This window comes from Larus michahellis, chromosome 2 (assembly GCF_964199755.1).
Source record: "Larus michahellis chromosome 2, bLarMic1.1, whole genome shotgun sequence".
Lineage (NCBI taxonomy): Eukaryota > Metazoa > Chordata > Aves > Charadriiformes > Laridae > Larus > Larus michahellis.
The window spans coordinates 141,602,266-141,625,219 of record NC_133897.1 but is presented as its reverse complement, the minus strand read 5'-3'; the positions used below and the strand labels follow the sequence as shown (position 1 = coordinate 141,625,219).

Here is a 22,954-nt window from a genome sequence, read left to right as displayed (position 1 = left end):
AAACCTCCTCCCACCTACCATTCTTCTCTGGTATCTTGGGAGGAGTAACCGGTAAGGCTGAAAGAAGAAAATTTATTATAAACACAGCATGCAAGCCCCAAAATAGAGCACCTAGATTTTTTCCTCCCTCTATGGGAAAGATGGTGGGAGAAAAACCAATACTCCAAGTTGAGATGGGTTGTCTCAAATCTGTGAGGTGAAAGGAAAGGATATGTATAAACAGAAAATATGTAAAACAGGGAACATTTAATATTTTTTCTTTGTCATGTATAAACAAAATACCTGTATGAATCAAGTCAGTAAGTGTCAAGTGTTTGGCTTTATGACTGCATTCCAACTGATGAATTTGTAACTCACCAAATGCAGTCTAGATGAACTCAGTGTCATTTCCAAGACTCTACAAAGGCACAGTAAAGACAAAGTGGTACAAACTACTATACAGAAACAAGACTCATGTTACAAGAAATATTCACATGGCTTCATACACAAAGAATAAATTTAAAGATGCAGTCTTAGAGAATTAGATACAATGTCTGGATAAGGTTGAAGTCCTAGCTGCTTGTTATCTTTCAGCTTTTGTATTATAATTCTGGCAAATTCCTCTCCTTGGCTATCAGAGGTATCAAGGAGTTGTCGGACTTTTGATGTCCTTGTAGGTTTGGTGCTTATAAGTTCATAGTCTTCTTTCATGAGTAAAAATCTTGATAGCAGAGCATCCAGTGACTGATTCAAACATGCTTCAGTCATCTGATCAATAATTTCTTCTCTTTTACTTTGGATCCATTGATGAGCTACATTATGTTGTATGGTTTCCAAAACAAAATCTGAGATTGGAGAGGATTAAAAAAAAAAAATTAGCATTGTAACTGTCTGTCAATAAATAGCGTCATAGAACAAAGAACAAGCTGAGAAAAGAGCTGTTTAAAACTTGGTTTTGGTCAGAAAAACATTGGACTACTAAATATGCTTTTAACATTTCACTACTGTATTCCACATTTAAAATGTTCCAATTTGTCAAATTTGGTGGTTAAAGTATTTATTTTGTCTGAATCACAGAATAATTTAGATTGGAAGGAACCTCAAGGAAGTCATCTGGTCTAATGGCCTGCTCAAAGCTGGACCAACTTCAGGGATAACTCAGGTTGCTCAGGACCTTGTCCAGCTGCAGTTTGGGCGCCTCCAAGTAATGGGACCTCTACAGTCACTGTGCACCACCTATTCCAGTGTTCAACACAACCTGGTACTAAAAAAAGACAGAATTGGTAACTTCACTTTCCAGAGGGATTTTTATTGAAGTTTACTGAAAACACCCCTCTAGTTTCCTGTGTGTTTTCCTCAAGCTGAGGATTTACACAGGGAAAAGGTGCCAATTCTCATATTTCCAGAAGAGGGATGATGCAGCAGATCTTTATGAAGTTGCATGTTATTGTGTGGCCCATAAAAAAATATCCCTCTGAATAATTCATCATGCATTAAAGATTCTTTTTGTTATTTTTTTTTGGAAGCACGCTTTCAACAGTTATTTGGTGCATAGGAATATCATGCAGTGGGGCTGTCAACTAACATAGGAGATTAAAGGTGAGATGCTGACACAACTGATGCTTCTCTTTACCCCACCATTACTACGAGGAAGACTGACAAGCTTAAAAAGTGAGAAGAAGTGACAGGCAACAAGGTGAGTTAAGCTTGAACTAACTTTTTTCCTGTTCTGTTGGACTGCAGCACTGCTACAGCAGTAGGAGAAAGGAGAGAGAATATGAGCAAAGGGAATGGGATAAAGAAGACCCAAGGCAGCAGGAATTAAGTTTGCTTAAAAGGAGAGAAAAACGCTAGGAGCTACAGGTACACGTACTTAGATGCATTTTACATTTGTTTTCCTTACTTTGTAATATAAGGCTACAAGGACAGAATTACTTGCATTCTTAATTTGCAGAATGCTTTGTTTTCATTTTACAGATGAACAAAAGTTCCAGTTTCCTTTTCATATACACACATATATTTATTAGGACACTTATTGTGGGTCTTGGAATTAAATCAGTGTTTGCTGTACCTGAAGGAATCGGTGATGATCGCAGCACACATGATGCAGAATTCGAGGCATCGGAAATAGTCTTCTCAGATGAGGGAAAACGGCTGTATGGATGCAAAAGAAGTTTGGCGCTCTGAGTTACAGAGATATTTTCATCCGTGCTCTGACTACTGAGAGACTGCAGAACCTCAGAATTTCCATCTTAAAAAAGAAAAAAAAAAAAAGGAGGAAAAAAAACGGGACACATATTACTTCTATGTTCAAATAAAGAACAGCAATGATTCTATGTTCAAATAAAAAACAGCCACGAGCCTAGTTAGAGCAATTCCCTGAAACAAGTAATTAAGAACCTAAATTAACTTTAAATACAACACACTATTCCTTACACTCAGGTTTTGAGGACATTTATGTCTCTTATCTTTTACCAGGGCTTGAGCATGGGTTTGGGGGTCTTGTTTTATTTTAAAAGAACATTGAGAGACAAAATCCAGTAGATGTGAGCTTTAAAAAAAACTGTCTGACAGAAAATTTGTGTAGGCACCAGAAGAACAAAATAACTTCTTCAAGTGTTTGGTAGCTAGGAGTCAGTATGAAAGCTGACTAATTTATTATGATGAAGTTTGGCAGTGTTACAAAGGTAGGAAAACGAAAGAAAGATCCAGGTGGAGGGAAAGAACATGAAGCCCAACAGTGATAGTCAGTGGGAAGCCAATGGAAGCTTTTGGTAGTCAGTCAAAACAGCATATGACTTCAAGAAAGCTTCATGTAAGCATTTGCAAAGAAAGGGGGAAAAAAGGATTTTTATCAGGTGGAAATCTTAATACTTTCTATTTTTAGGATTTTATATGGCAGAAAAAGATGATGGATGTGAAAGCACTGGTAGGAATGACCCAAAGAAGAGAGGACAAATAGCTGATGATATTGCCTAATTCTGTATACAGTTTTTATTACAGAATTTCACAGTGTCACTTGATAAAGAGCTTCAGAGATGTCAACTAAGAACCAGAGATGAAGATGTAAGAATTCAGATGAACATCTAAAGACACAAAAAGAACAGGTAGCCCTCAGACAGCTCAGGATTTATAGATACCCATCGAATGGAGGTATTTTAAGGTGCATTCCTAGATCAGAGTGTTGATTTGTGGAAGACTGGCTATAAGAACAAGGAGCAGGAATAGAAATATGTGAAAGAAATGGAACTCTTATTATGTAAAAAATGGTGGATTAGAACCCATAGTAACTAGCTTTTCATTTCATTAGAGAGAGAGAAAGTAAGATGGGCAGAGCTATATAGTGTGAAGCAGCAGATGTTACCTACTCCATGAATGAGAAAGGATTAAGAGACAACAGGTGTGAATGAAAGATCATTTTAGAAAAGAATTTTAAACACCTCTGCTGGGATAGATTGTTATGGAACTCTAAGCACACATGGTTCTTTAATACCATTAGAGAAAAACTACTGGGATTGTACTAGTATGGGAAAATGAACTTGACCAGTGGCCATAGCATAAAAAATAGAAACAGGCAAATGAAATCTGCAGATGTTTTTCAGAAAGAAAAGGTTGACCCAGGTTACTCAGACAGGACCTAGTTGACCTAGAAGACTAAAGTAATAGAAGTGGTAATTTGGTAGCACAAAACATGAGATCTAGACTTTCTGCTTCAGGCTGGGGCTAATGATTTGGAATTGAAAAAAACCAACAACCTAGGTAGATTATTCAGTAATGAAGGATCTTGTGAGAAAGGAAAAATAAAATTCTAAGCTGTATTAAGTAAAATTCTTGTTTTAGGCAGAAAACACTTGTGTCCTGGTTCCGGTGGGGATAGGGTTAACTTTTCCTGGTATTCCATGCCATGTGAGCCACGCCCACCCTGAGCTGCCGGGGGAGGGGGCAGGAACTTGCTGCTTAAAAGCGGGCTGGGGCGTCCCGGGTCCGGCTGGTCGGCGAGCGGCGGGGAGCGGCGGTCCCGTAATCGCGTTTGTATATTCCCCTGTCCGTGTTGTTGTTGTTTGCCTGTTCCCTTTGCTGTTCTGTTAAACTGCTTTTGTCCCAACCCAAGAGTCTTGCCTTTTCTTACGATCCTTCCTGTGTTAGGAAGGCACGTGCGAGCGGCACGTGGTTCTTTGTTGCCATCTGAGGCTAAACCACGACAACTTGTCACACTTCTTTTCTAATACTGAGTACAGATGTTTGGTAGCCTTACTTCAATGACTTAAGTGAGAACATGCTCAGGGAGGACTAGTAGGATACCAGGAGAACAAAGAAGCTTATTTTACAAATGGACTTCAAGAGAGCATATCCTGTTTGTCTACCAAAACAAAGTGTATTAAAGGATTATTCTCTATATCAGAAGCAAAATGGGAAAAGAGCTATTTAAGCTTAAATGCCCAAGAACAAGTCTGTGTATAAGCTGGCTAGGGAAGAAAAATTAAAGAGGCTGAAAGTTAGAAGACAGTTCCTAACTCTGAAGGAGCGAGTTTCTGAAACAGTCTTCTAATTGTATCGGTGGAAAAAACAACTCCACTAAAATCTATAGTCATCAACTTCTGCCTTGGTGCCATGCCAAACTCATCCCTTGCCAACAGATACCAAGGAACAGATTTTCACATGAAATGATTGCATCCAATTTCGTCAAAGTAAGAAGAACGCAAGTCTTGCTTTCCATTATAAAACTACCTGATACAGCTATTGTGAAAGTAACAAAAAAACACTTCTTCTGTAATATGGCTTTATAGACACTATTTTCACCGGCTTTACAGTGGCTATAAATATATGCAACAAAGTCTAAGCAGTGACTCTGTAAAGGACCACCAACTGATCAGATTAATAGTACCACCACATCAATGTCCTCCACAGGCAGACATGACAATTTTTGACAGGAACCGGAAGCAAGAAGGGCTGACATTTATCAATATCTTAGCTGATTACACTTATAGTCTATGCTCAAATCAAATCTAATATTCCACTTCCTAAAATTCATCACAACATTCCTATTAAGCTTGGTAACACCAAGTTTTCTTCATCTCTAAGATTTTTTGCTATGTGTATAGATAAATGCTTGGGTAGAGGTACAGCCAAACTATACTACATTTGCCTTCTGCCATTTTCCCCTGTAACTCAAATTCCTTAAGCCTCCCATAATTTATTTTCCCTGGAATTCCTGCTGTATTTATATCTTTCTAGTACATTGAGTACAAGCCCAGACTCATGGAGGTGTTCAAACAGGAGCTGGAAAAGAAACTACCTGTGCCCTCCTACCTCTACCAGAGTATCTCCAGTTTTGCAGCACCTCAGAACAAGTTTCCATGTCCTGCTTTTATCAGAGAAGTCAATCATCTTGTCTGCTTTCACACCACTGGTCCCTGCAAAGTCAAAGGATGCTCCATTCTTTTGAAATATATATTTGCATTCTTTCAAGAGAAGAAACTCATGAGCAGTTTTAGTTTTGCCATGTATTGCTATTTCACCGGAGTCCCCTTGCATTTTTCTAGCTTCCGATGTCAACAAAATCTCAAGATTGAGTTTTGTCTGAGAATTTTGCCAACTTTTATTCAGAAAAGGGGATGGCTACAAAAGGTCTGTGCAGATACTTTTGCAAGGCAATCTATTTATTAAAGCTGTTTTATTTATTTACAAAACAAATCTCTTTTCTGACATAAACAGAGACCCAACTATCTACTATGCAAATGTAATGTTACATTGAGAGCGTAAGGCTGCAATGGCCAATTTATATGAAGTCATGAGTATCTCTACCTGATGAGAGGATATTACACTTGGGAACAGACTTGAGTCTTGACATATCTGGAGAGATGCTCCGAAGGGGAAGTGCATCACATTGTATGAAGCCAGAAGATGTTTCCTAAAATGATTCCAGTTGTATAATGAAAATACACATTAAATAAATACAAAGTTGAAATGATTTACAGAGTACTGTCCCATCACTGTCTTTTTCTTACTATCTAAATGCTCAATAGACAGCATAATTAAAATACAGTAAAACAGAAGAAATCTATGTAATCCTAATAATTGTGGTTTTCCAAACCCAACTGCAATTTTGTATCGAATTTTAATTACTAGTTAAGAATCAAAACAAGCAGCAGTAAGCGTCAAAATGTAAAAGCAAATCTATATGATCCTATACAAGCAAGCCCTGTAGAGGTGCAAGGGAGCAGAAGACAGTCTCTTACAGTTTGCAGACATTGTGTGCTGCATTCCTCCTTGAGGGACTGGCTTTTCCACGCTTAGAGGATATACCAAACATGCCCTTCTTATTTCTGCCTACACACCCTTTTCTGTCTTCACCTATACGGTATGCCTTTTCTTACACCCCAGCTCAACTAATGCATTTTATGCCTTTTCTGCACAGGAAAGTAAACTGTAGAACAAGTTAACATCCCCTTAAAGCTCTCAGGATCTGTAATGATGCCAACATACCAAATGCAATATGTAAAATATTTACCTCTTGGGGATTCAGAGGTATATTTAGAGATATCTGCTCCACATCTGTTATCTTTCCACTCTTGTAAATACATCGCGATTCATATAGTGACTGGAAGAGACATATTTACCTGTATTAAATTCCTACTATAAGACAAGATGAAAGCTCTCTACAAACACATGCTTCAGCCAGATACAAGATTAAATGAATGACAAAGGAAATGACATTTCTTTTTGCAAGCAAAAGTTACCAACTTATTTGACCAACTCATAACTGTAACAAAATCCACTTACCTTTGATCTCTTTAACAGAATTACTGCTTCCAGCATAGCTATTTCATCAAATGTTCGCAGCACTGGCTCAAGGTCTATTAAGCATTCTAAACAAAGAAAGAGTACTTCGCTGAACGATTTACAGTGGATGTTAAGTTTTCGTTTTGCTAAGGCTACTTTCTTACATTTACAAAATTTGTCTATTGATACATATCAAACGTACGCTGCTAAACAGAAGTTTCTTGCTTTCACCTGTTGTTACAAACGCAACAGTTTCACATCATCAAATCAAACCCTGTCCTGATCTGGCCACCTCAGCACCCTGTATCAAAAGAGAGATCCAGACTCTTTTGATGCCCGACTGCAAGTTTTGCATTCCTGGAATGGGTAGATCAGTGGGTTTGCTATATTACAAGGTATCAATGAGCCTTGTTTGCTAAATGGGACCAAACAGCACAAGACGTCAGAGCGGGTCACTGTCTTCCCACTCTAGCAGAGGTGTTAAATATTTACATAAGAAAAATAAACAAAAAAACCCTCACCACAGCAAAATCCAGAACAAATGCTGTGCGGCAGGGACAGAGAAGATGGTGATAGTCAAAGCACTGACCTACCACATCCAGCAACTCCAACGATAGTGTCGTCGTGCCCACCAAAGGCAGCAAGTCAAGCAAAAACCATCTACTCACATCAGGAGACACATGACAACCCAATAAGCAAGTGACAACCTGTGCTACACTCCCTTGCTTTCCAATCTGAGAGGTTTACAGAACTAAGTATTTCAAATTTTGAGATGACTGTACGATAAAAATGTCTCTTTGAAACTGTGCTCAAGTACAACAAAAAAACCTCAGGGAAGGATGATGTGACGATATCACGATTCTACTGCATTTCTATGGACTCCACCCATTCGGCAAAACCTATTTACTGTACTAGCAATCCATCACATTGCATCCTTATTTTTTTATTTTTTACTATAATAGTTCTCCCAGATTATTTTTTTTTTTCCAATAGCATCTTCAAGACATACGTTCAATACTAGGATTCTTATTTTCTTGCATCAGCTAAAATGGAGTTTTACAGGTTTGGCACTCCATTTTCCACGTTGAAACACTAGCACTGTTAATTTTTGTTGATTATAATTAAATTGTAGGTACACATTCCAAGTACATGCAGAAGCATGGTGATAAGTAGTCTTTGTCCCTTCTTTATAAGGGGAATAGACAGGTTAAGTGACCTTTTCTATTTAAAGTTTATTTTAAAAAAGGGTGTTTGGATATTTTAGTTCCCCCCGCCCCATGCTATGGTAATTGCAAAACTTCCCAATCAGTGAGCTTTACTTCCCTTAATTTTGCAACCATTTTGCAACTTCCTCTTTCTTTTTATGATAGTAAAGTAGGGGGAAAAGCAATGCATGTTTTCTTCAAAGATCATCTTACTACAGACAGGACACTAACAGAACCCAAGTTAGCTCACACTTTAGTACACATCCCAGGTAATTATTCCTTCAGTGTGACCATAGACTTTGACTGCTATTTTATTTTCATTAACTGACACAGGAAAACAAGAATACATAAGGAAATATCATAAGGAAATATCATGATGTGTCTATTCTTTTTGATTTAAAAAATATTATAAATAGATATATTTCCTTGCTTGGGAAAAAAACAATCCACAATTTACAGTCATATAAACTGACATTTCAAAATGTTCTTAAATGCGAAAATAAGAATGCCTCAAAAAAGGTCATGTAATTAATTCATTTTGGGCTGTAAACTGAACATGAAGATGCTGTATGTGTTTGGATGTGTCCCCATTTTGTACTCTGACAAACTGATGCAAAAAAATGAATTTATGAACATTTCTTTCTAAGCTATGTGAACAGCAACTTTCTACTGCTTTCCAGCTCAAAGAAAGTATGCCTATAAGATTTTCAAAATACTAAAAAAGTTCTGTACGCCAAAGCTATAAATGAAACACTAAGATTGCAGACCTCTTTACTCTTCACATTTAAAAATCCCATGTAAACAAACCCTAAAAACAAAACCCACCAGAACAAAATAAAAATACCTAGTATTTCAGGTTTGAGTCATTGCATCCTCAACATAACCAATGAGAAACTTAAAATATAGAATTGTTGAAGCCACATCTCTTTGTACTGTTCTATATTTGAATACTTTCAGTAACTCTCTTATTCTACATTTTTGCCTCTCCAAGGCAATTTAGCTTTTCCTACAGAATTAGGATCATGTTTTCCAAAGGTGTAGGGAGGAAGTTTTTAAAGCACAAGCAAATTATAGAAGCACAGCGAGGCAGCTGCAGGAACCACTCTCAGCTTCACCACACTGACAGTTGTGACCACAACAACACTCCCAAGAGCAAATTTCACAGTTGAAAACAGGTAATTGCTTTCTGCCAATTTTTATGGAAGTACCTTTACGCAATGGCCAAACAAGAGCTGAAAGTCACCACAAAATTGAGTATGTTAAGAGAAATTGTTATGGGGGATAAATTTGGACTCAACATACACCAAGTATGTTGGTTAAATGTGACAAACACAGGTTTCCAAAAAATCAAAACAAAACTTTTCCAGTTCACACTATGCCACTCTTATCTCTACAAGCTCACACTTCAATCTTATTCTCTAAATTCTGTAATCCACTGTAAAAAAGGCGGAAAGTATCTATATTTGGTCTCGTGGACAAAAAGCTGAACGAAGGAAAGAGGGAAAGAGAAAGTTAAGCGCGTGGGTTCGACCAGTTCCTGCTCAATCTGGGAGGTGGAACATTCAAAGATAAAGTCTAAGTGAAAAAGATTTATACTGAGATACAAACACAAGGTGAAGTCACTATAGCTTATCTGATGTGCAATGATTTGTTGGCGTGTTTGCCAGCTTGCTCATAAATCCCATAGTACTCACTATGTATTTCACTTCCCCCAAAACCAAAAGTTCCCTTCAACAACAAAAAAACCCCAACCAAGTGCAAGTAGTTAAACAAAAAATGATGCTTTTTTCACAGGTAAATTAGAGACGGCAAACGCAAAAGACTCCAACTAACAACTTGGTTTTATGGCACACACGTAGTTCCACTCATAAAAGTTTGTTTCAGACATGGTGGAAGCAGGCAAGCACCTTATCATACGCAACACGACTAGGCACATGTATCTTGTGACATCTTTACCATTTCCCTTTTGCGACTATAACCTTGCTCTGTAAGTACCATGGTCCACAGAAATCTGGCAATTTAAAAATCTTTTCCCATTATGCAAGGTAAACTCACTTAAGAACGATGGTCTTTCATCCGGGTTTTGTGCCCAGCCACTTCCTATCAATCTTATGATGAGCACTCGATGTGGAATGTCCATTGATAAACTTTCTTTGCTTAAATCTAGTCGCTGTCCTTGTGACACACTGTACATTATCTGCAAGGGGTTTATAACTTCTGTCAAAATAGACATCGTGCATTCATTAGAAATATATGCAATATAAATAGGTTACTATAGGAGGAATTATTTAGTTTGCAGACACAGTATTAACAGTTCACCAAAATAAGGTTATGCTTCTTTTTTTACAAAATTTTTAATTTATCAAACAACACTAATTTTAAAAAAAATACAGAAAAAGAGTCTAATTTCAAAAGTAACTCAAAGTGTTCTTCAGCAAGTTTACAAGTTGAATCATTAAAAAGCAACCCTTAAAAAGAAGTCTCAGGTCTCAGGTTTAGCCTTTACATAAGGCTGGAAAAATAAATTAAAGGAAGACACGGCCTTACCTTCAAATGGCTGTTTCCTTGACATCACTTCCCACATAATAATTGCATAACTGTTTAAAGTATAAAAAGTATAGAAGATATTATCTGAGATTTCCAATACTTAATAGCACGATGTGCTCAGCTTTACATTTTATTAAAAACATTTTGCTAAAATTGTCCTGCATGTGCACACGGGACTGACTATAGCTAACTACAAAGATGACCTGAATATATGAAAGCTTGCAGGAATTTTAACTAGTGACTTCAACTAGAACTAGTTAATAATATTAAGCACAGAAAAGGTACACGGCATATAAACTCCTATTCCACATCTTTATTAGCTCTGCTCTACCAACATGTTGTGAATTACATATGTGTAGTCTAAATCTCAGGATGCAAGTTGAAGTGAGCCCCAGAGTCCCAACTGCTGTGTCCTAACTGCAATACGGTGGCATCTCCCCAGTCCGGATCGACACTCTCTGACATTCCCATGGGAAGCAGGGTCCTAGCAGGGAGAATGGCATTCACCCACACCTCCATCCCCACACAAAGTCTGAGTCAGGTAAGATAACGGACTTCCATCTGGGAAGCACACTCCAGCTTCCCTCACAGCCATATATACTTTCAACATACGCAATCTTCTCTATAGGGAGAGATGTCACTTTTATGTACAAGACCCGCTTTACAAAAGAGACTCTCAGGAAGCCTACCCTGAACTGTACCCAGCAGACTGGACACACATCTGCTTACTCAAACCGGTTAGATTTTTTTTCCGTTCACATTGACATGAATGTGTCAGTGGCTCAGTGAATACAAATCTGCTCCATCTTTAGTGGACTAGCCACTCTCTTCAATCATCAAGATATATTAAAAAAAGAAAAAAGGTAATTTCAGACAATTTTGTAATTTAAATTGGATTAGATTATTTAATTTAAATGAAGCATTGACTTCATTTATAAAAAAATAATCAATGAAGTTAAAGCAAATAAAATAAAATAACATAAAAGCCCCAAATCTGGTTTTCCTGTTTAAGACTAGGAATTTGGTGTGAGGAATAAATCTAGTATTTGTAAAGCTAAAATGAGAGAACAAAAATATTTCACTGCTTAAGAATCTCATTTCTAATTTCAAACATATCCTTGTAGACTTACCTCTAGTCCTTTATTCTTTCAGTAAATCAGTTTAAAACTAGATTGAAAAGTTTTTTTAAATGTTACTTCAAAAAAGTTGAAATCCAATTTCCACTGAAGCAATAAAAATGAAACTATGCAAAGAATCGCTCTTTTGCTAAAGAAGAATTACACTTATCAGAATAAATATTTGCTCAACTACTCAAGTAACTGTACACAAAGACAGTATTTTCCTACGTCACTAAGAAGTACAAAATTCTGCATACAGGTTACATTTAACTGCTTCTAAGCATTGTATCATCTAACAGCTACCAATTAGGAAGAAACCAAAAAAATTAAGTAAGAATAAAATAACTGATGCTTAAAATCAATCATATAAATTGAGCTTTCCTAACTACTTATTCCATTCCCATTTTAACTTTTATTAATGTTAAAAAATTATTAAAGTAACTTTTAATAAAAACAGTCCTCCCTGTTAGAAAGCCTGCTTTTGATGCATTCCTGAGAAATTCATGCAGGCTGGTTTTTTTTTTTAGCACAGCAAATCGTTCCTTTTCAAAAAGTTAATGCTGCTTGACTGCACTTTTAAGGATTTGTTTCTTTAAGAAAGATCCTTTCTCACAAATTAGCTTCAATAGCTCAACAGCATTCAGCTGTATCTGCTGTGGTCAATTAATCAGATATCCAGCTTTTCATTCAGCTTAGAATCTCTCTACAATTAAAGATTATTTTCTCAATTCTACACCACTACAGCACACTACTTCCTGCTGATCCCTCTTTACACTAGTCAGGTTTTCCTTTCTTCTTTCTGCTTCACAGCATCTCCTTCTGATCCTGAGCGCAGATCTTCCTTGTGACCTTTCTGGTGGCCATTTCCTTCACTGTCTCTCAACCTTCATGTCTTCCTGCCTTGAACTGCCATCCCTCTTTACAATATTGTCTCAGTTTCTTTTCTCTCTTCTCAAATAATCTCTTTCCTTCCTAATCTGTCAGTTTTCCAACATCTTCTACTAATCTTTTCTCTCTTACTTTCTCCCATTTTGTTGTTATTCCTCTGCACACATTTTTTTTCTTGTTAACAAATATTTGTTTTCCTCATCTCCATTCACTTATTAAGCCACCAGCCACACTTTCAAATCCTCTAAAATCATAGAATCATAGAATTATTTACGTTAGAAAAGACCCTTGGGATCATCGAGTCCAACCATCAACCCCACTCTACAAAGTTCTCCCCTACACCATATCCCCTAACACCACATCTAAATGAGTCTTAAACACATCCAGGGATGGTGACTGCACCACTCCCTGGGCAGCCTATTCCAGTCTCTGACCACTCTTTCTGTGAAGAACGATACGCCAGAGGAGATAATGTCACACTACTTCTTTCCCCATAATATACCGTTATTCCTTTTCAATGTCTTCCTAGTCCAGATTTTCTCATCAAAGGGTGAGGAAAGCAGGTATGTTACCATCTCTATCCTTTGCACAGGAATGTCAAGGAACTTTGTGTGCCCCTTAAAGGTAAGGGATAATTAAGAGAAATAGTGGTGTCCCTGGAAGTCAGTCAGACCTTCTGAGACTGATTCATCTCTCACCAAAATACAACCCTGTCGAAGACAGCTGAAGGTAAAGGTGGTAGAACGATGTGCCTCTTCATGCCTCCTCAATCCCCATTTATACATGACAATTCCCTTCACAATCCTTCAAGTAATCTTTGAGCTCTCCAAGCCTTTTTAGATTAGCAAACTGTAACTCTTAATGTCCTAAGAGCAGTTGCCGTTTTGCTCTACACGTTGCCACCACTCTACTACTTCCTGTTCTATTACTTCTACTACTGAGAACTAACTGACGCAAATCTACCTGAACTTTCATAGAGTAAGTTATTCCTTAAGGAGAGCTCTCTAAATATGTCCTCTAATCGCATCACCTTGATTTTTCCTAACCCCTTTCCAAAAATATGTTTTCTTCTTTCCCCTGAGTACATTCTGCAAATTGTGTTAATTGATGTGCACAAATTACAAGGGTATGTGCATTGAGATAATGGTGTAAACGTTTTTTCCCCTCCCTACATTGTCTCTATGTGTACACTTATTTATAGAAACCAGCCTCCTCTGTCTGTTTCTGTAGTTCTAGCTTAATTTCTGAAGCATTACATTTGTCACGGTGTTTCCTAAAGAAATGGGTGATCAAATCCAGCTACCACCCAATTCTATTTTCCCCGATTCACTTTGCTTATAAACTTATGACACTTCTGAAAATAGTAAAATTGCTGAAAATATGTTAAAGTCTAAGTTCAGTAAATCAAATTTGAATTCGGATCGCAAAGCCCACTTGAGAACAACATGAGTTACCTGTAGATATCGTGTTTTACACTTGCACGGGTTTTCTGACTGGGATTGTAATCTTCAGGTGGCATGTAGATAATTGTCCCTCCTTCTGGCAAAGAGGTTTCACTTCGTGATTGCGACATGGATATGACACGCCATTTCGACATGCCAAAATCTGCAATCTGAAGAGGACAAATCAGTTGTTCTGAGACCAAAAACTGGATTTATCTGGTGACCGTTGTTAGAAATTCCTGAAATCCCTCCCGAAAGAACAGGTCGCTAGAAGTCCTTAACCTGACACACAGAAAGTATGTGGTTGTCCTAGCAACAGGAAACACCAGCTTCCCTTCAGAAAGCATTCCCAGGTCATGACTCACGCTATCCCTATAGCTCTGCCCTATCCTGTTGTTCTTTTAAGGAAGAACTCCTATACTCTATGGCTGGAAAGTCTGCTATGGGAGTCCGTCTCTGTCCTGCATGAAGCATATAACTTTCTTTGGTTAAAAAAAGCAAACAAAAAAAAACACCGAGTACTTCTAGCTCCCTGCTTGTGAAGAAAGCACAAATTTAGGATAAATCATAATCGCTGTATGTAACTTAGCTTGCAGATATCCTGAGACAGTTGCTCTCACAGAAAAATTTTAGGGCACTCCACCTTACCCCCAAAACTATGAAATATTAATCTTGGGTTAATGAATTTGATATTCTGAAATCCTGTGCTGCAAAAAGTTGCTGAATATATTGGGACCTTGTCCCTTCCTACAGAATTTACAGTACATCTACATAAAGAATAACTGACTTCAGTTTACATTCCCAGACATCCGTGAGCCAGGGAGCAAGGTGTCAGGCTAGGTTACAGGTAGGAAGAGGAACAGCCAGCAGAATAAGCTTCCTGGCTGAGCTGCAGAGTGATCAACATACAAGGGAGAAGGATAAGTAGCCAGTGATGAGCTCTGCACGTGTCCAGCTTTTACATAAGACCAAAAATATTTTCAACAAAGAAGCCTGTGTGAGCACCGTGGCAATTAAGATAACAGAAATAATCTTTCCGGAGAACGTACAGTCAGAATCCACAGAGAAAAATAACCTTTTTTTCTCTACAATTCAGTCTCATCAAGCCTTCCTCACTGTAACTGTCACAATATCTTGCTCCTTTAGTAGATCTAGGACATCACTCTATGAATGGTGTTACTTTTACACATATGCAATACTTCTTCTATTTGGCATGCATGATAACCTTCCTTGCGTTTCCTGCCAGCTGTCCTAATTAAGAGAATCATAGAATCATAGAATGTGTTGAGTTGGAAGGGACCTCTAAAGGTCATCTAGTCCAACCCCCCTGCAGTAAGCAGGGACATCTTCAACTAGATCAGGTTGCTCAGAGCCCCATCCAGCCTGGCCTTGAATGTCTCCAGGGATGGGGCCTCCACCACCGCTCTGGGCAACCTGTTCCAGTGTCTCATCGCCCTCATTGTAAAGAACTTCTTCCTAATGTCTAATCTAAACCCACCCTGCTCTAGTTTAAAACCATTGCCCCTCATCCTATGGCTACATGCCCTTGCCAACAGCCCCTCCCCAGCTTTCTTATAGGCCCCCTTCAGGTACTGGCAGGCTGCTATAAGGTCTTGCTTCCCCCCAAAAAAAACACTTAAAAACCCTAGGGACAGGCCTCCAGAGACTCCTTACAGGAGGCAGGGCAAGAGTTAACCTCTTCCCTTCAACTGCTCCAGCAAAGCAAATGTTTAGATGTGGTCAGGCAGAGCACCAGGCTGCACCAGTGCTGTTAGGGATTAAAAAAAAAGTGGATAAAAAAAATTACTTGGACCAGTTCCTCCAGTCAGGTTTATCAGGAAGCCTGAGAGATGGCAATACCAGCACAACTGAGTGGGAGGAGGTATGAGCTGCTGAGGGCGTGAGCGGAGACAAGGCTGCGTAAGGCGCCTTGCTGCCAAGAAGAATGTCTTGGCAATGGAGAAAGAAGAGATTAGCACTGGATCCTTGATCTTTGCTCAAGGACTCACAAAAAGCTTCATCTCAAGGTAACAACTGAAGCATTCGCCACTCAAGTATAAATTAAGTGCAAAATATCTCTTATTTCTCATCTCCTTGAATAGAATATTCTACCAATTTGAAAAACAGAGGATCTTCAACAAAAAAACCCAATCAACTCTTGCAATTATGGAAGCAGCTAACTATTTTGTCAGAAGTACTTTATAGTCTCTTTTTCACATCGTGGCAGTGGTATTTTAAAATGCAGAGTTATAGTTTTAAACTAATATTACTTCTCTGCGTGTGTTTGCTTTCTCTAAGGAGCTTCACAAAAGCGATCTTGCAACATGTTCATATTTTGCAGTTACGTTTTATGTGTTCTTATACTACGCGAACAGAACATATACGTATATACTGCATGACAAATGTCAAATGGGGTATTAATGTTCGAATTTGGTTCTACTGTCCCCCAGAACTAACGTGTCTGAGCATCTTGGACAGGAACACTTTCTATTTTCTCCTCAGAAAGGGCCAGACGTAGCTACCCTTGGAAGGCTGCCATACGAGAGCATCACTGCTATTGAGTATCAGCTACTGCTAGAGCACAAACAGCCCGAAAATTTGGCTTTCTGGTCTCTTCAGATGGATCAAATCCACACTTGAGCAAAGCAGAGTTTTGAAAAGAAGTTGGTAAGTTCTGTCTGCAAGGAGAGAAGAAAAGATCTGGCATAAAATTATGTCCCCTCTGTATGACCACATCCTCAGTCTTCCTCCTCTACAATAATTAAAACACTTTTACTCATTCTGGGTGCTGAAGAACATAAGAATTAAATAACTCTACCTTGACATGAAACTCATCATCCAGTAAAATATTCTGGGTTTTCAAGTCATGGTGCAGCAATGGAGGATTCATGTTGTGCAAATAGTTTACTCCCAAAGCAATTTCATAAAGAATGCGGAATCTCAGGCACCAAGGAAGGTCAGGATAAACATCCTTCTGCCAAGATAAAACCACAAAACCAGAATATAATCCTCTGTTCTGATCTAACAGCACAACACAAAGACTTTCATAATAAGACTAAAGTGACTTGGACAAACAGTAATCTTTTAAAATATACGTTACACGAACTCCTTAAAAATTGTAACTGAGCTGGTTAGCTGTTAAAACAAATACATAAATGTTAATCGTGAAGTGTTACGTTTCCATTCTCTAGCATTCACCTAATAGTTCATGACTGTTATACATGATGTGGGACATTTCCTATGTTACTCATTCCTATGGAAATATGATTTACAGATGAACTCCTGTATGAAACTTGCAACCCACAGCTTGTAAGTACTACACAAAGGCAGGCAAGAATCATACCTTCAACTGACATTTGGAAAAAAAAGAAAGAAAAAAGCTGTGGTGAACCTAGCACAAAATACTACCTTTATAAATATTAATACACCAAGAAAAAGGCAGTAAAACTCAACTGAAATCTTAAAAGTTCCATTGACACTAATGCCTTTGTGAAAAACACACAGCTGAGCTCCCTAAGGCATGAGATATTAAAGGTACAGACCAGACTGCAGTGCTGTTGAGACACAACTGCAGCAGCTTTACCGTAGCAACGCTGGATGCTCAGACCAAGCTAATGGGAGCAACTGCGAGTTCAGCACAGGAGAACCCACTCCTGAGAGTAAGATCTGGTAGAAATATCCGTATCTGTTCAGATTTTTAATAAAGATTCAAATTCAGGAAAAAACCCTCATCTTTGTGTTTTATTTACATTGACATTTACATTGTAAATACTCATATTTACATTGACAGTAATTCTGAAACCCAGGCTGAAGTAAGCATTTCAGCTTCTAATTAGAGAACAGCAGAGATTTTTTGAAGCAATTGTATTAATTCAACATGAAGCCAGTTATAGGTCATGACATTAAAGGAAGAAGGGTAATAAAACTAAAGCCTTCTGAGTTTGGTTGTCTTTTTGGGATACAGGAAGTCGATCTGTGCACCAGAACCTACTAGTGATAATGACTGTTCTTTAATTTGAAATATTACTAATAATACACTTTACTGTACTACTTCTGTTAAGTATGGAAATCACAATCTATTTGAAACAACATTGTATGTTGTATGTAAATAAAACAGGGATTGCATTTAAAGACTGTAAGTACACTTACCCCATGTAAAAGCTGGTTTAATGACCCATTTGTCATGTATTCTGTTACTATCCCCAGAAATTCAGGCTCGTTGCAAATTCCCAAAATTGGCAGAATGTAACTAAACCTGGCTTTGTGTAATATCTCTGCTTCTTTTAGAAGGTGGTTTCTATCACTTAAAGAAAACAAAGAAACAAAAAACATTACCATACCAATACTAGGAAACTCAAAGCAGATGTTGAGTTCACATTTCTCTCTTTATTCTCATATTCTCTTTAAAAAATTCTGTACCTTTATGCAATACCACCACCCTTCACCATATGTTTCCTACTACACTTGTTTTGATAACAAGATACTGTAAGGCAAATTAGAATCTGCAAATGCAAATACAAGATAGCTTCCCCAGTTTTGTTGTAACACACAAACCTCTCTGTTTCCATCACACATTTCCTCCATGTTTCCAGTAAATAAGGATACAGTCAGAAGTCCAGCTTTCACCGTCCCGTGTAACCATAACGGTAATACCAACTACATTTGTCCAATTTTACTGCCCATCTTCAAACCCTGAGTTTTCACTGAGGCCCAATATTAATCTCCTACAGAATGGAGATTTGAATAGTTGCAATTCTCCATCCATTTAAATTTAGTGGACACTGATGTGCACTAAAATACTATGGGCTAAAGGAATGCACCTTCAGTTTCTGAACGAAAAGGAACAACTATGTTTTGTTTTCATGCAAATTGTTCCTTCAAATTGGGCCCCTGCTTTGAATCACCCTCTGGAAAAAAGATTCCCTGGTTCCACAGAAAGCAGGAAAAGACCAGACTCTTGATGTTTGGGTTCCTGAATTTGGCTGTGGGAATGCTCTCTGTTACATCAAACCTCCTCATTAATGTGAATTTGATGCTTATTTACAAATTCAGACCTTGCAGCATCTGGATTCGAGAAGCTCAAGTTTTATAGTTGAATATGCTTCTGTTCCTAAAAACTATGAACTATTTGGTATGCCTTGTATCTCAAATGTTGTTGAACAAAATAGGTTTGTTGGCAGTGAGGATACTTAGACTGTGAAGGATAACTGGGAAAAAAAAGATTTAGATTTTATACTGGCAGAGACTGGTACAGGTACAAGTACGTGACTAGGATATCCAATAGCAGGACTTTTACAGCACATCTCAGACTGACCCTTTGGATGTGAGCCAGCCCGATTCAGAAGCAATACAGCTGTGCCAGGGCACACAAGCCGGGGCTGTGCCCATCACGATTCGCCCCGCACGGCACACTGTTCATGTGGGTACACAGCTCCCGGGTGAGAGCTGGCTTGTGTCCATCATCCTCAGGGTACGCACTGAAGAGCTCACATCAGTCTGGACCCAACGATGTAGACCTAGCCCTCCCAAAGAAAAGGCTGTCAGAGTACATGGGGAAAAGAGGAAGCCTGGAGAACTAAAGCCTGCTGCTTTTATGACACAAAACCTTGATTTTAGATGGACGTGAAATTAATGGCAATAGTTGGTCCTTATCTATGTGATGGAAAAAGGCTCCTATTAGATGAAACTCTAGGAAATGATCCAAGTAAAAAGGCATCCTTCAGGGAAAGCAGGAGACAAAAGACACAACTCTCTCCCTTCCTCCCTGTCTCCAGAAAAGACTGGGTTTGAGAAAGTTAGGGGTTTTCCCAGACTGCATGAGGATTCAGCTGTAGCCGGGAAATGAGTTGCAACATATTGAGGTCTATTCCTGTGCCTCTAAGTCACTTCACCTTTGTCTGCTCTATATCAGAAGGGCACTGAGTAATGCCTAAATTACTACGAGCCCACAATACCTTCCCAACTGGCTTTGCTCTTTGGCTGGTCACACTCCAAGTTCTGGGATACACAGTGCAGCTTCTAGTTAGGGGAATTACCTGCACCGTGAACTCTTCCCTGTTCTTGACAGCATTTACAGGATGGCATTTTACGTCGCCTGTCATACAGCCGACAAATCACTTCTTGCAAAGACTTGAGAATAACAGATTTCTTACAGCTTTCAGTCTTCTAATACCATTTCCAAGCTTTGCATGATATATGGTAGGTGGATGAATTATTTTGATTACCTCACTTGCCCTTTTCATCATAATTTCATGGTCTAGATGTCACGCTAATCTAAATTCTTGCAAGGCTAAAAATAATATTTGTTGGTTTTCTTTCGATTGAGTGCAGAGGATAAACATTGTATCAGCAGGGATTTAAGCAGACATTTAAAGTAAAGAAAAAAAAAAACGAACAATAAACTTATCAGGGAACACAGTATTCCTGCTTAAAAACATAACTGAGATTCCATTTCATTCTGGCAAAATTTCAGAGATACACACCCAGGGAATAAGGGGTGAAAGAGTTTAAAACAACTTATTATTCTAGCATATTGGGTCACAAGACTAGAGCCTTGTAATTTTGAGTGAAGCTATTCTGCCTAAATGCCTAACACTAGGTCAAAGAAACCCGGGGCAGTAAAGACTGAAGACACCTAGATAAGACACAAGAGGCAGGATGATAGTCAGGCAGGCTTTGGACGGCCTAAGAAGAAGCAAGTTTGCATTGATATGATAAAAAATTGGCACTACAGGGAGTGAATGAGGCAGAGATGGATGAAGAATTATTACCTGCTGCCCCCTTACATGGAGCAACAGCTCCCGTAACAAACACACTGTCACTTGAGCCCCAAGAAAATGGGGAACTCAATTGCTACAAGTTGAAGGACTAATGGAAAATATCAGTTGTGCATGGGGGGGCCTACAAGCCTATTATTTTAAATTAGCTTGTCTCAGTACTGTGAGATCTGGGGGGAAAAAATATCAGTTGTACATTGCCTCAGAGAAGCTGCTTCTAGGAGCTAGAAGCAACCTCTAGTGGATACAGTAATATATTCCGTATAGACTCTCTGTCTCTCACGATAAACAACAAACCTATAGTAATCACTGTATTTCAATATCCTGCTGATTCTTCAGGAAAATGGATAGCAACCAACAGTCCCAGAAAGAGGACGAACTGTGCAAATCCCACCGAAGTGCACACTGCAGAAGGAAAAAAAAAAAAACCTTCCAAAGAGGCAACCAGGAGACCAAAACCACCCATCTTCAACAAGCGAAAGTCAGGAAGCTCCGGGGCCGGTACGTGCTTTCTCATGGCTCCAGCTGAATCACTCATTCCGGTACCTCCTTTGCCCCTGGATTGAAAGCAGGGCTGCCCACCAAAGACACCCCCCCTCGCTGATCCACCAACCACGAGGAACCCACGCCGGCACATTCGGCCGTGGCAAGCTCGACCCACGCCCGGCCAGGAACCCGGGTTCCGCCGCCCCGCGGGTCCCTTCCACCCACCGATGGGACGCACTCGCGGAGTGGCGCGGGCAACGAAGGAGCGTGGGACCCCCCCTCCTGGTTTCGGGGAAAGGCGGATTCAAGTCAGTTCTTCCCCATGGGGGGCGGCCCGGGGGGGGGGGGGGTGAGGCGGGTGATGGGGGCGGCGCGGCTGCCGGGGCAGCCGCGCCGCCCCCATCACCCGCCTCACCCCCCCCCTCCCGGGCCGCCCCGCTCCGCGATGCCCCGTCCCCGTGGTCCCCCCTCCTCACCCCCGTTACCTATCTAGCAGCGGTCCCTGCAGGCATTTGAGGGCCACCGGGACCCTCCAGTCAGCGTGGCGGGCGGCGGACACGGTACCGTAAGCCCCGCGGCTGATAAAACGCAAATCCGGCAGTTTGTTGGATGGGATGGAGGGAAGGGAGTAGCTGATGGCGCCCGCCCGGACTCCACCATCCCCGCAGCTCATCCTCGCACTCCGCCGCCGGGGACGGGTCCGGAGAGCCCTTCCTCTTGCCCTCCTTCCCCGCCTCTTCCACCCGCCCCCCCACCCCCCCCCCGGGCCCGCCTCCTCTCCAGGCCGCCGGCAGCCCGCTCCTCCTTCAACCCCACGGAGGAGCGACTTCCCTTCCCCGCGGAAAACGGCCTCCCGCGGATTCTCGGGTTCGGGGAAGACGGAGCCGCCGCGATGAGTCTTGCGGGGAGGAGAAACCCGGGAGCGAACCGGGGTTCCCCCGGGAGAGCTGTGCCGGGGCAGCAGCCTCATTCTCCTCGGGAGCGCATCCCCATTCTCCTGGGGAGCGCATCCCCGGCCCGGGGATGGAACATCCCCCGACCCCGTCCGGGGAAAGTCGTGCCGGGAGGCATCCCCCGGGCCGGGGATGGGGGAGAGGAGGGAAGCAACACCCTCCGTGCGGGAGGAGGGCGAGGGATGTGTTATTTCTGTTTTTTAGAAGGATGATGCGGGACGGCAGGGCCGAGCCCGGCCGGCGGCGCCGCCCGCCGTTCTGCGGAGCTGTGATTTGTGCAGTTCCGGGTGTGTGTTCATTGCTCAGATGAAGTGTGAGCAGAGTTAGCTCTTACATTCGCTTATCTCCTCCCTGTCTTTCCTAGGAAGATTTTTTTTTTTTTTTTTCAGGATAGCGGCGTTTCAAAAAGGGAATTTCGAAATTTCCCAAAAGCACAATTTCACCTTTGCCCCCGCTCAGTGCGAGCTGCTGGATCTGCTGATGTGTTTGTGATAGCTTTATGAGCGGGTTATGCAGGGAGAGTTTGCAAGGCCTGTTCACCCACTCAAGTTCTCATAGGCTAACAAAATGCTTTAGCTTAAAGTTAGAAGTCTGTAGCTTTCCACAGGGAGTGACAGTTCCGCAGGGTGAGATGGAGGTAAACAGAGCAAATCCCTCGCCTTGCCATCTGTGTGGATCTTGGGCATACATAACACTCAAAAAGTCTGTGGCTTTTCACCTCTCCTCTTTTCTCCCAGTAATGGATATGGACCAGAGAATGAGGGAAAGGAGCTAAAT

At 40.3% G+C, this 22,954-nt stretch overlaps 1 protein-coding gene across 2 annotated transcripts; it reads right to left on the bottom strand.

Moving 5' to 3' along the window:
• Positions 1-227: 227 nt before the first annotated feature.
• Positions 228-21,971, bottom strand: RIPK2 (receptor interacting serine/threonine kinase 2). Of its 2 annotated transcripts, none has more exons than XM_074577394.1 (11): positions 21,710-21,971; positions 18,112-18,265; positions 16,781-16,936; positions 13,975-14,132; positions 10,515-10,564; positions 10,023-10,184; positions 6,763-6,848; positions 6,491-6,580; positions 5,785-5,890; positions 2,051-2,230; positions 228-824 (listed from the first exon to the last, which is right to left on the bottom strand). In XM_074577394.1, exons 1-11 carry the CDS (start codon positions 21,895-21,897, stop codon positions 499-501), a joined length of 1,656 nt encoding a protein of 551 aa, XP_074433495.1. In that variant the 5' UTR covers positions 21,898-21,971; the 3' UTR covers positions 228-498. The 2 variants fall into 2 exon arrangements, with proteins under 2 accessions (XP_074433495.1, XP_074433497.1); XM_074577396.1 differs by lacking the exon at positions 21,710-21,971 and adding an exon at positions 19,277-20,760.
• Between the last annotated feature and the right edge of the window lie 983 nt (positions 21,972-22,954).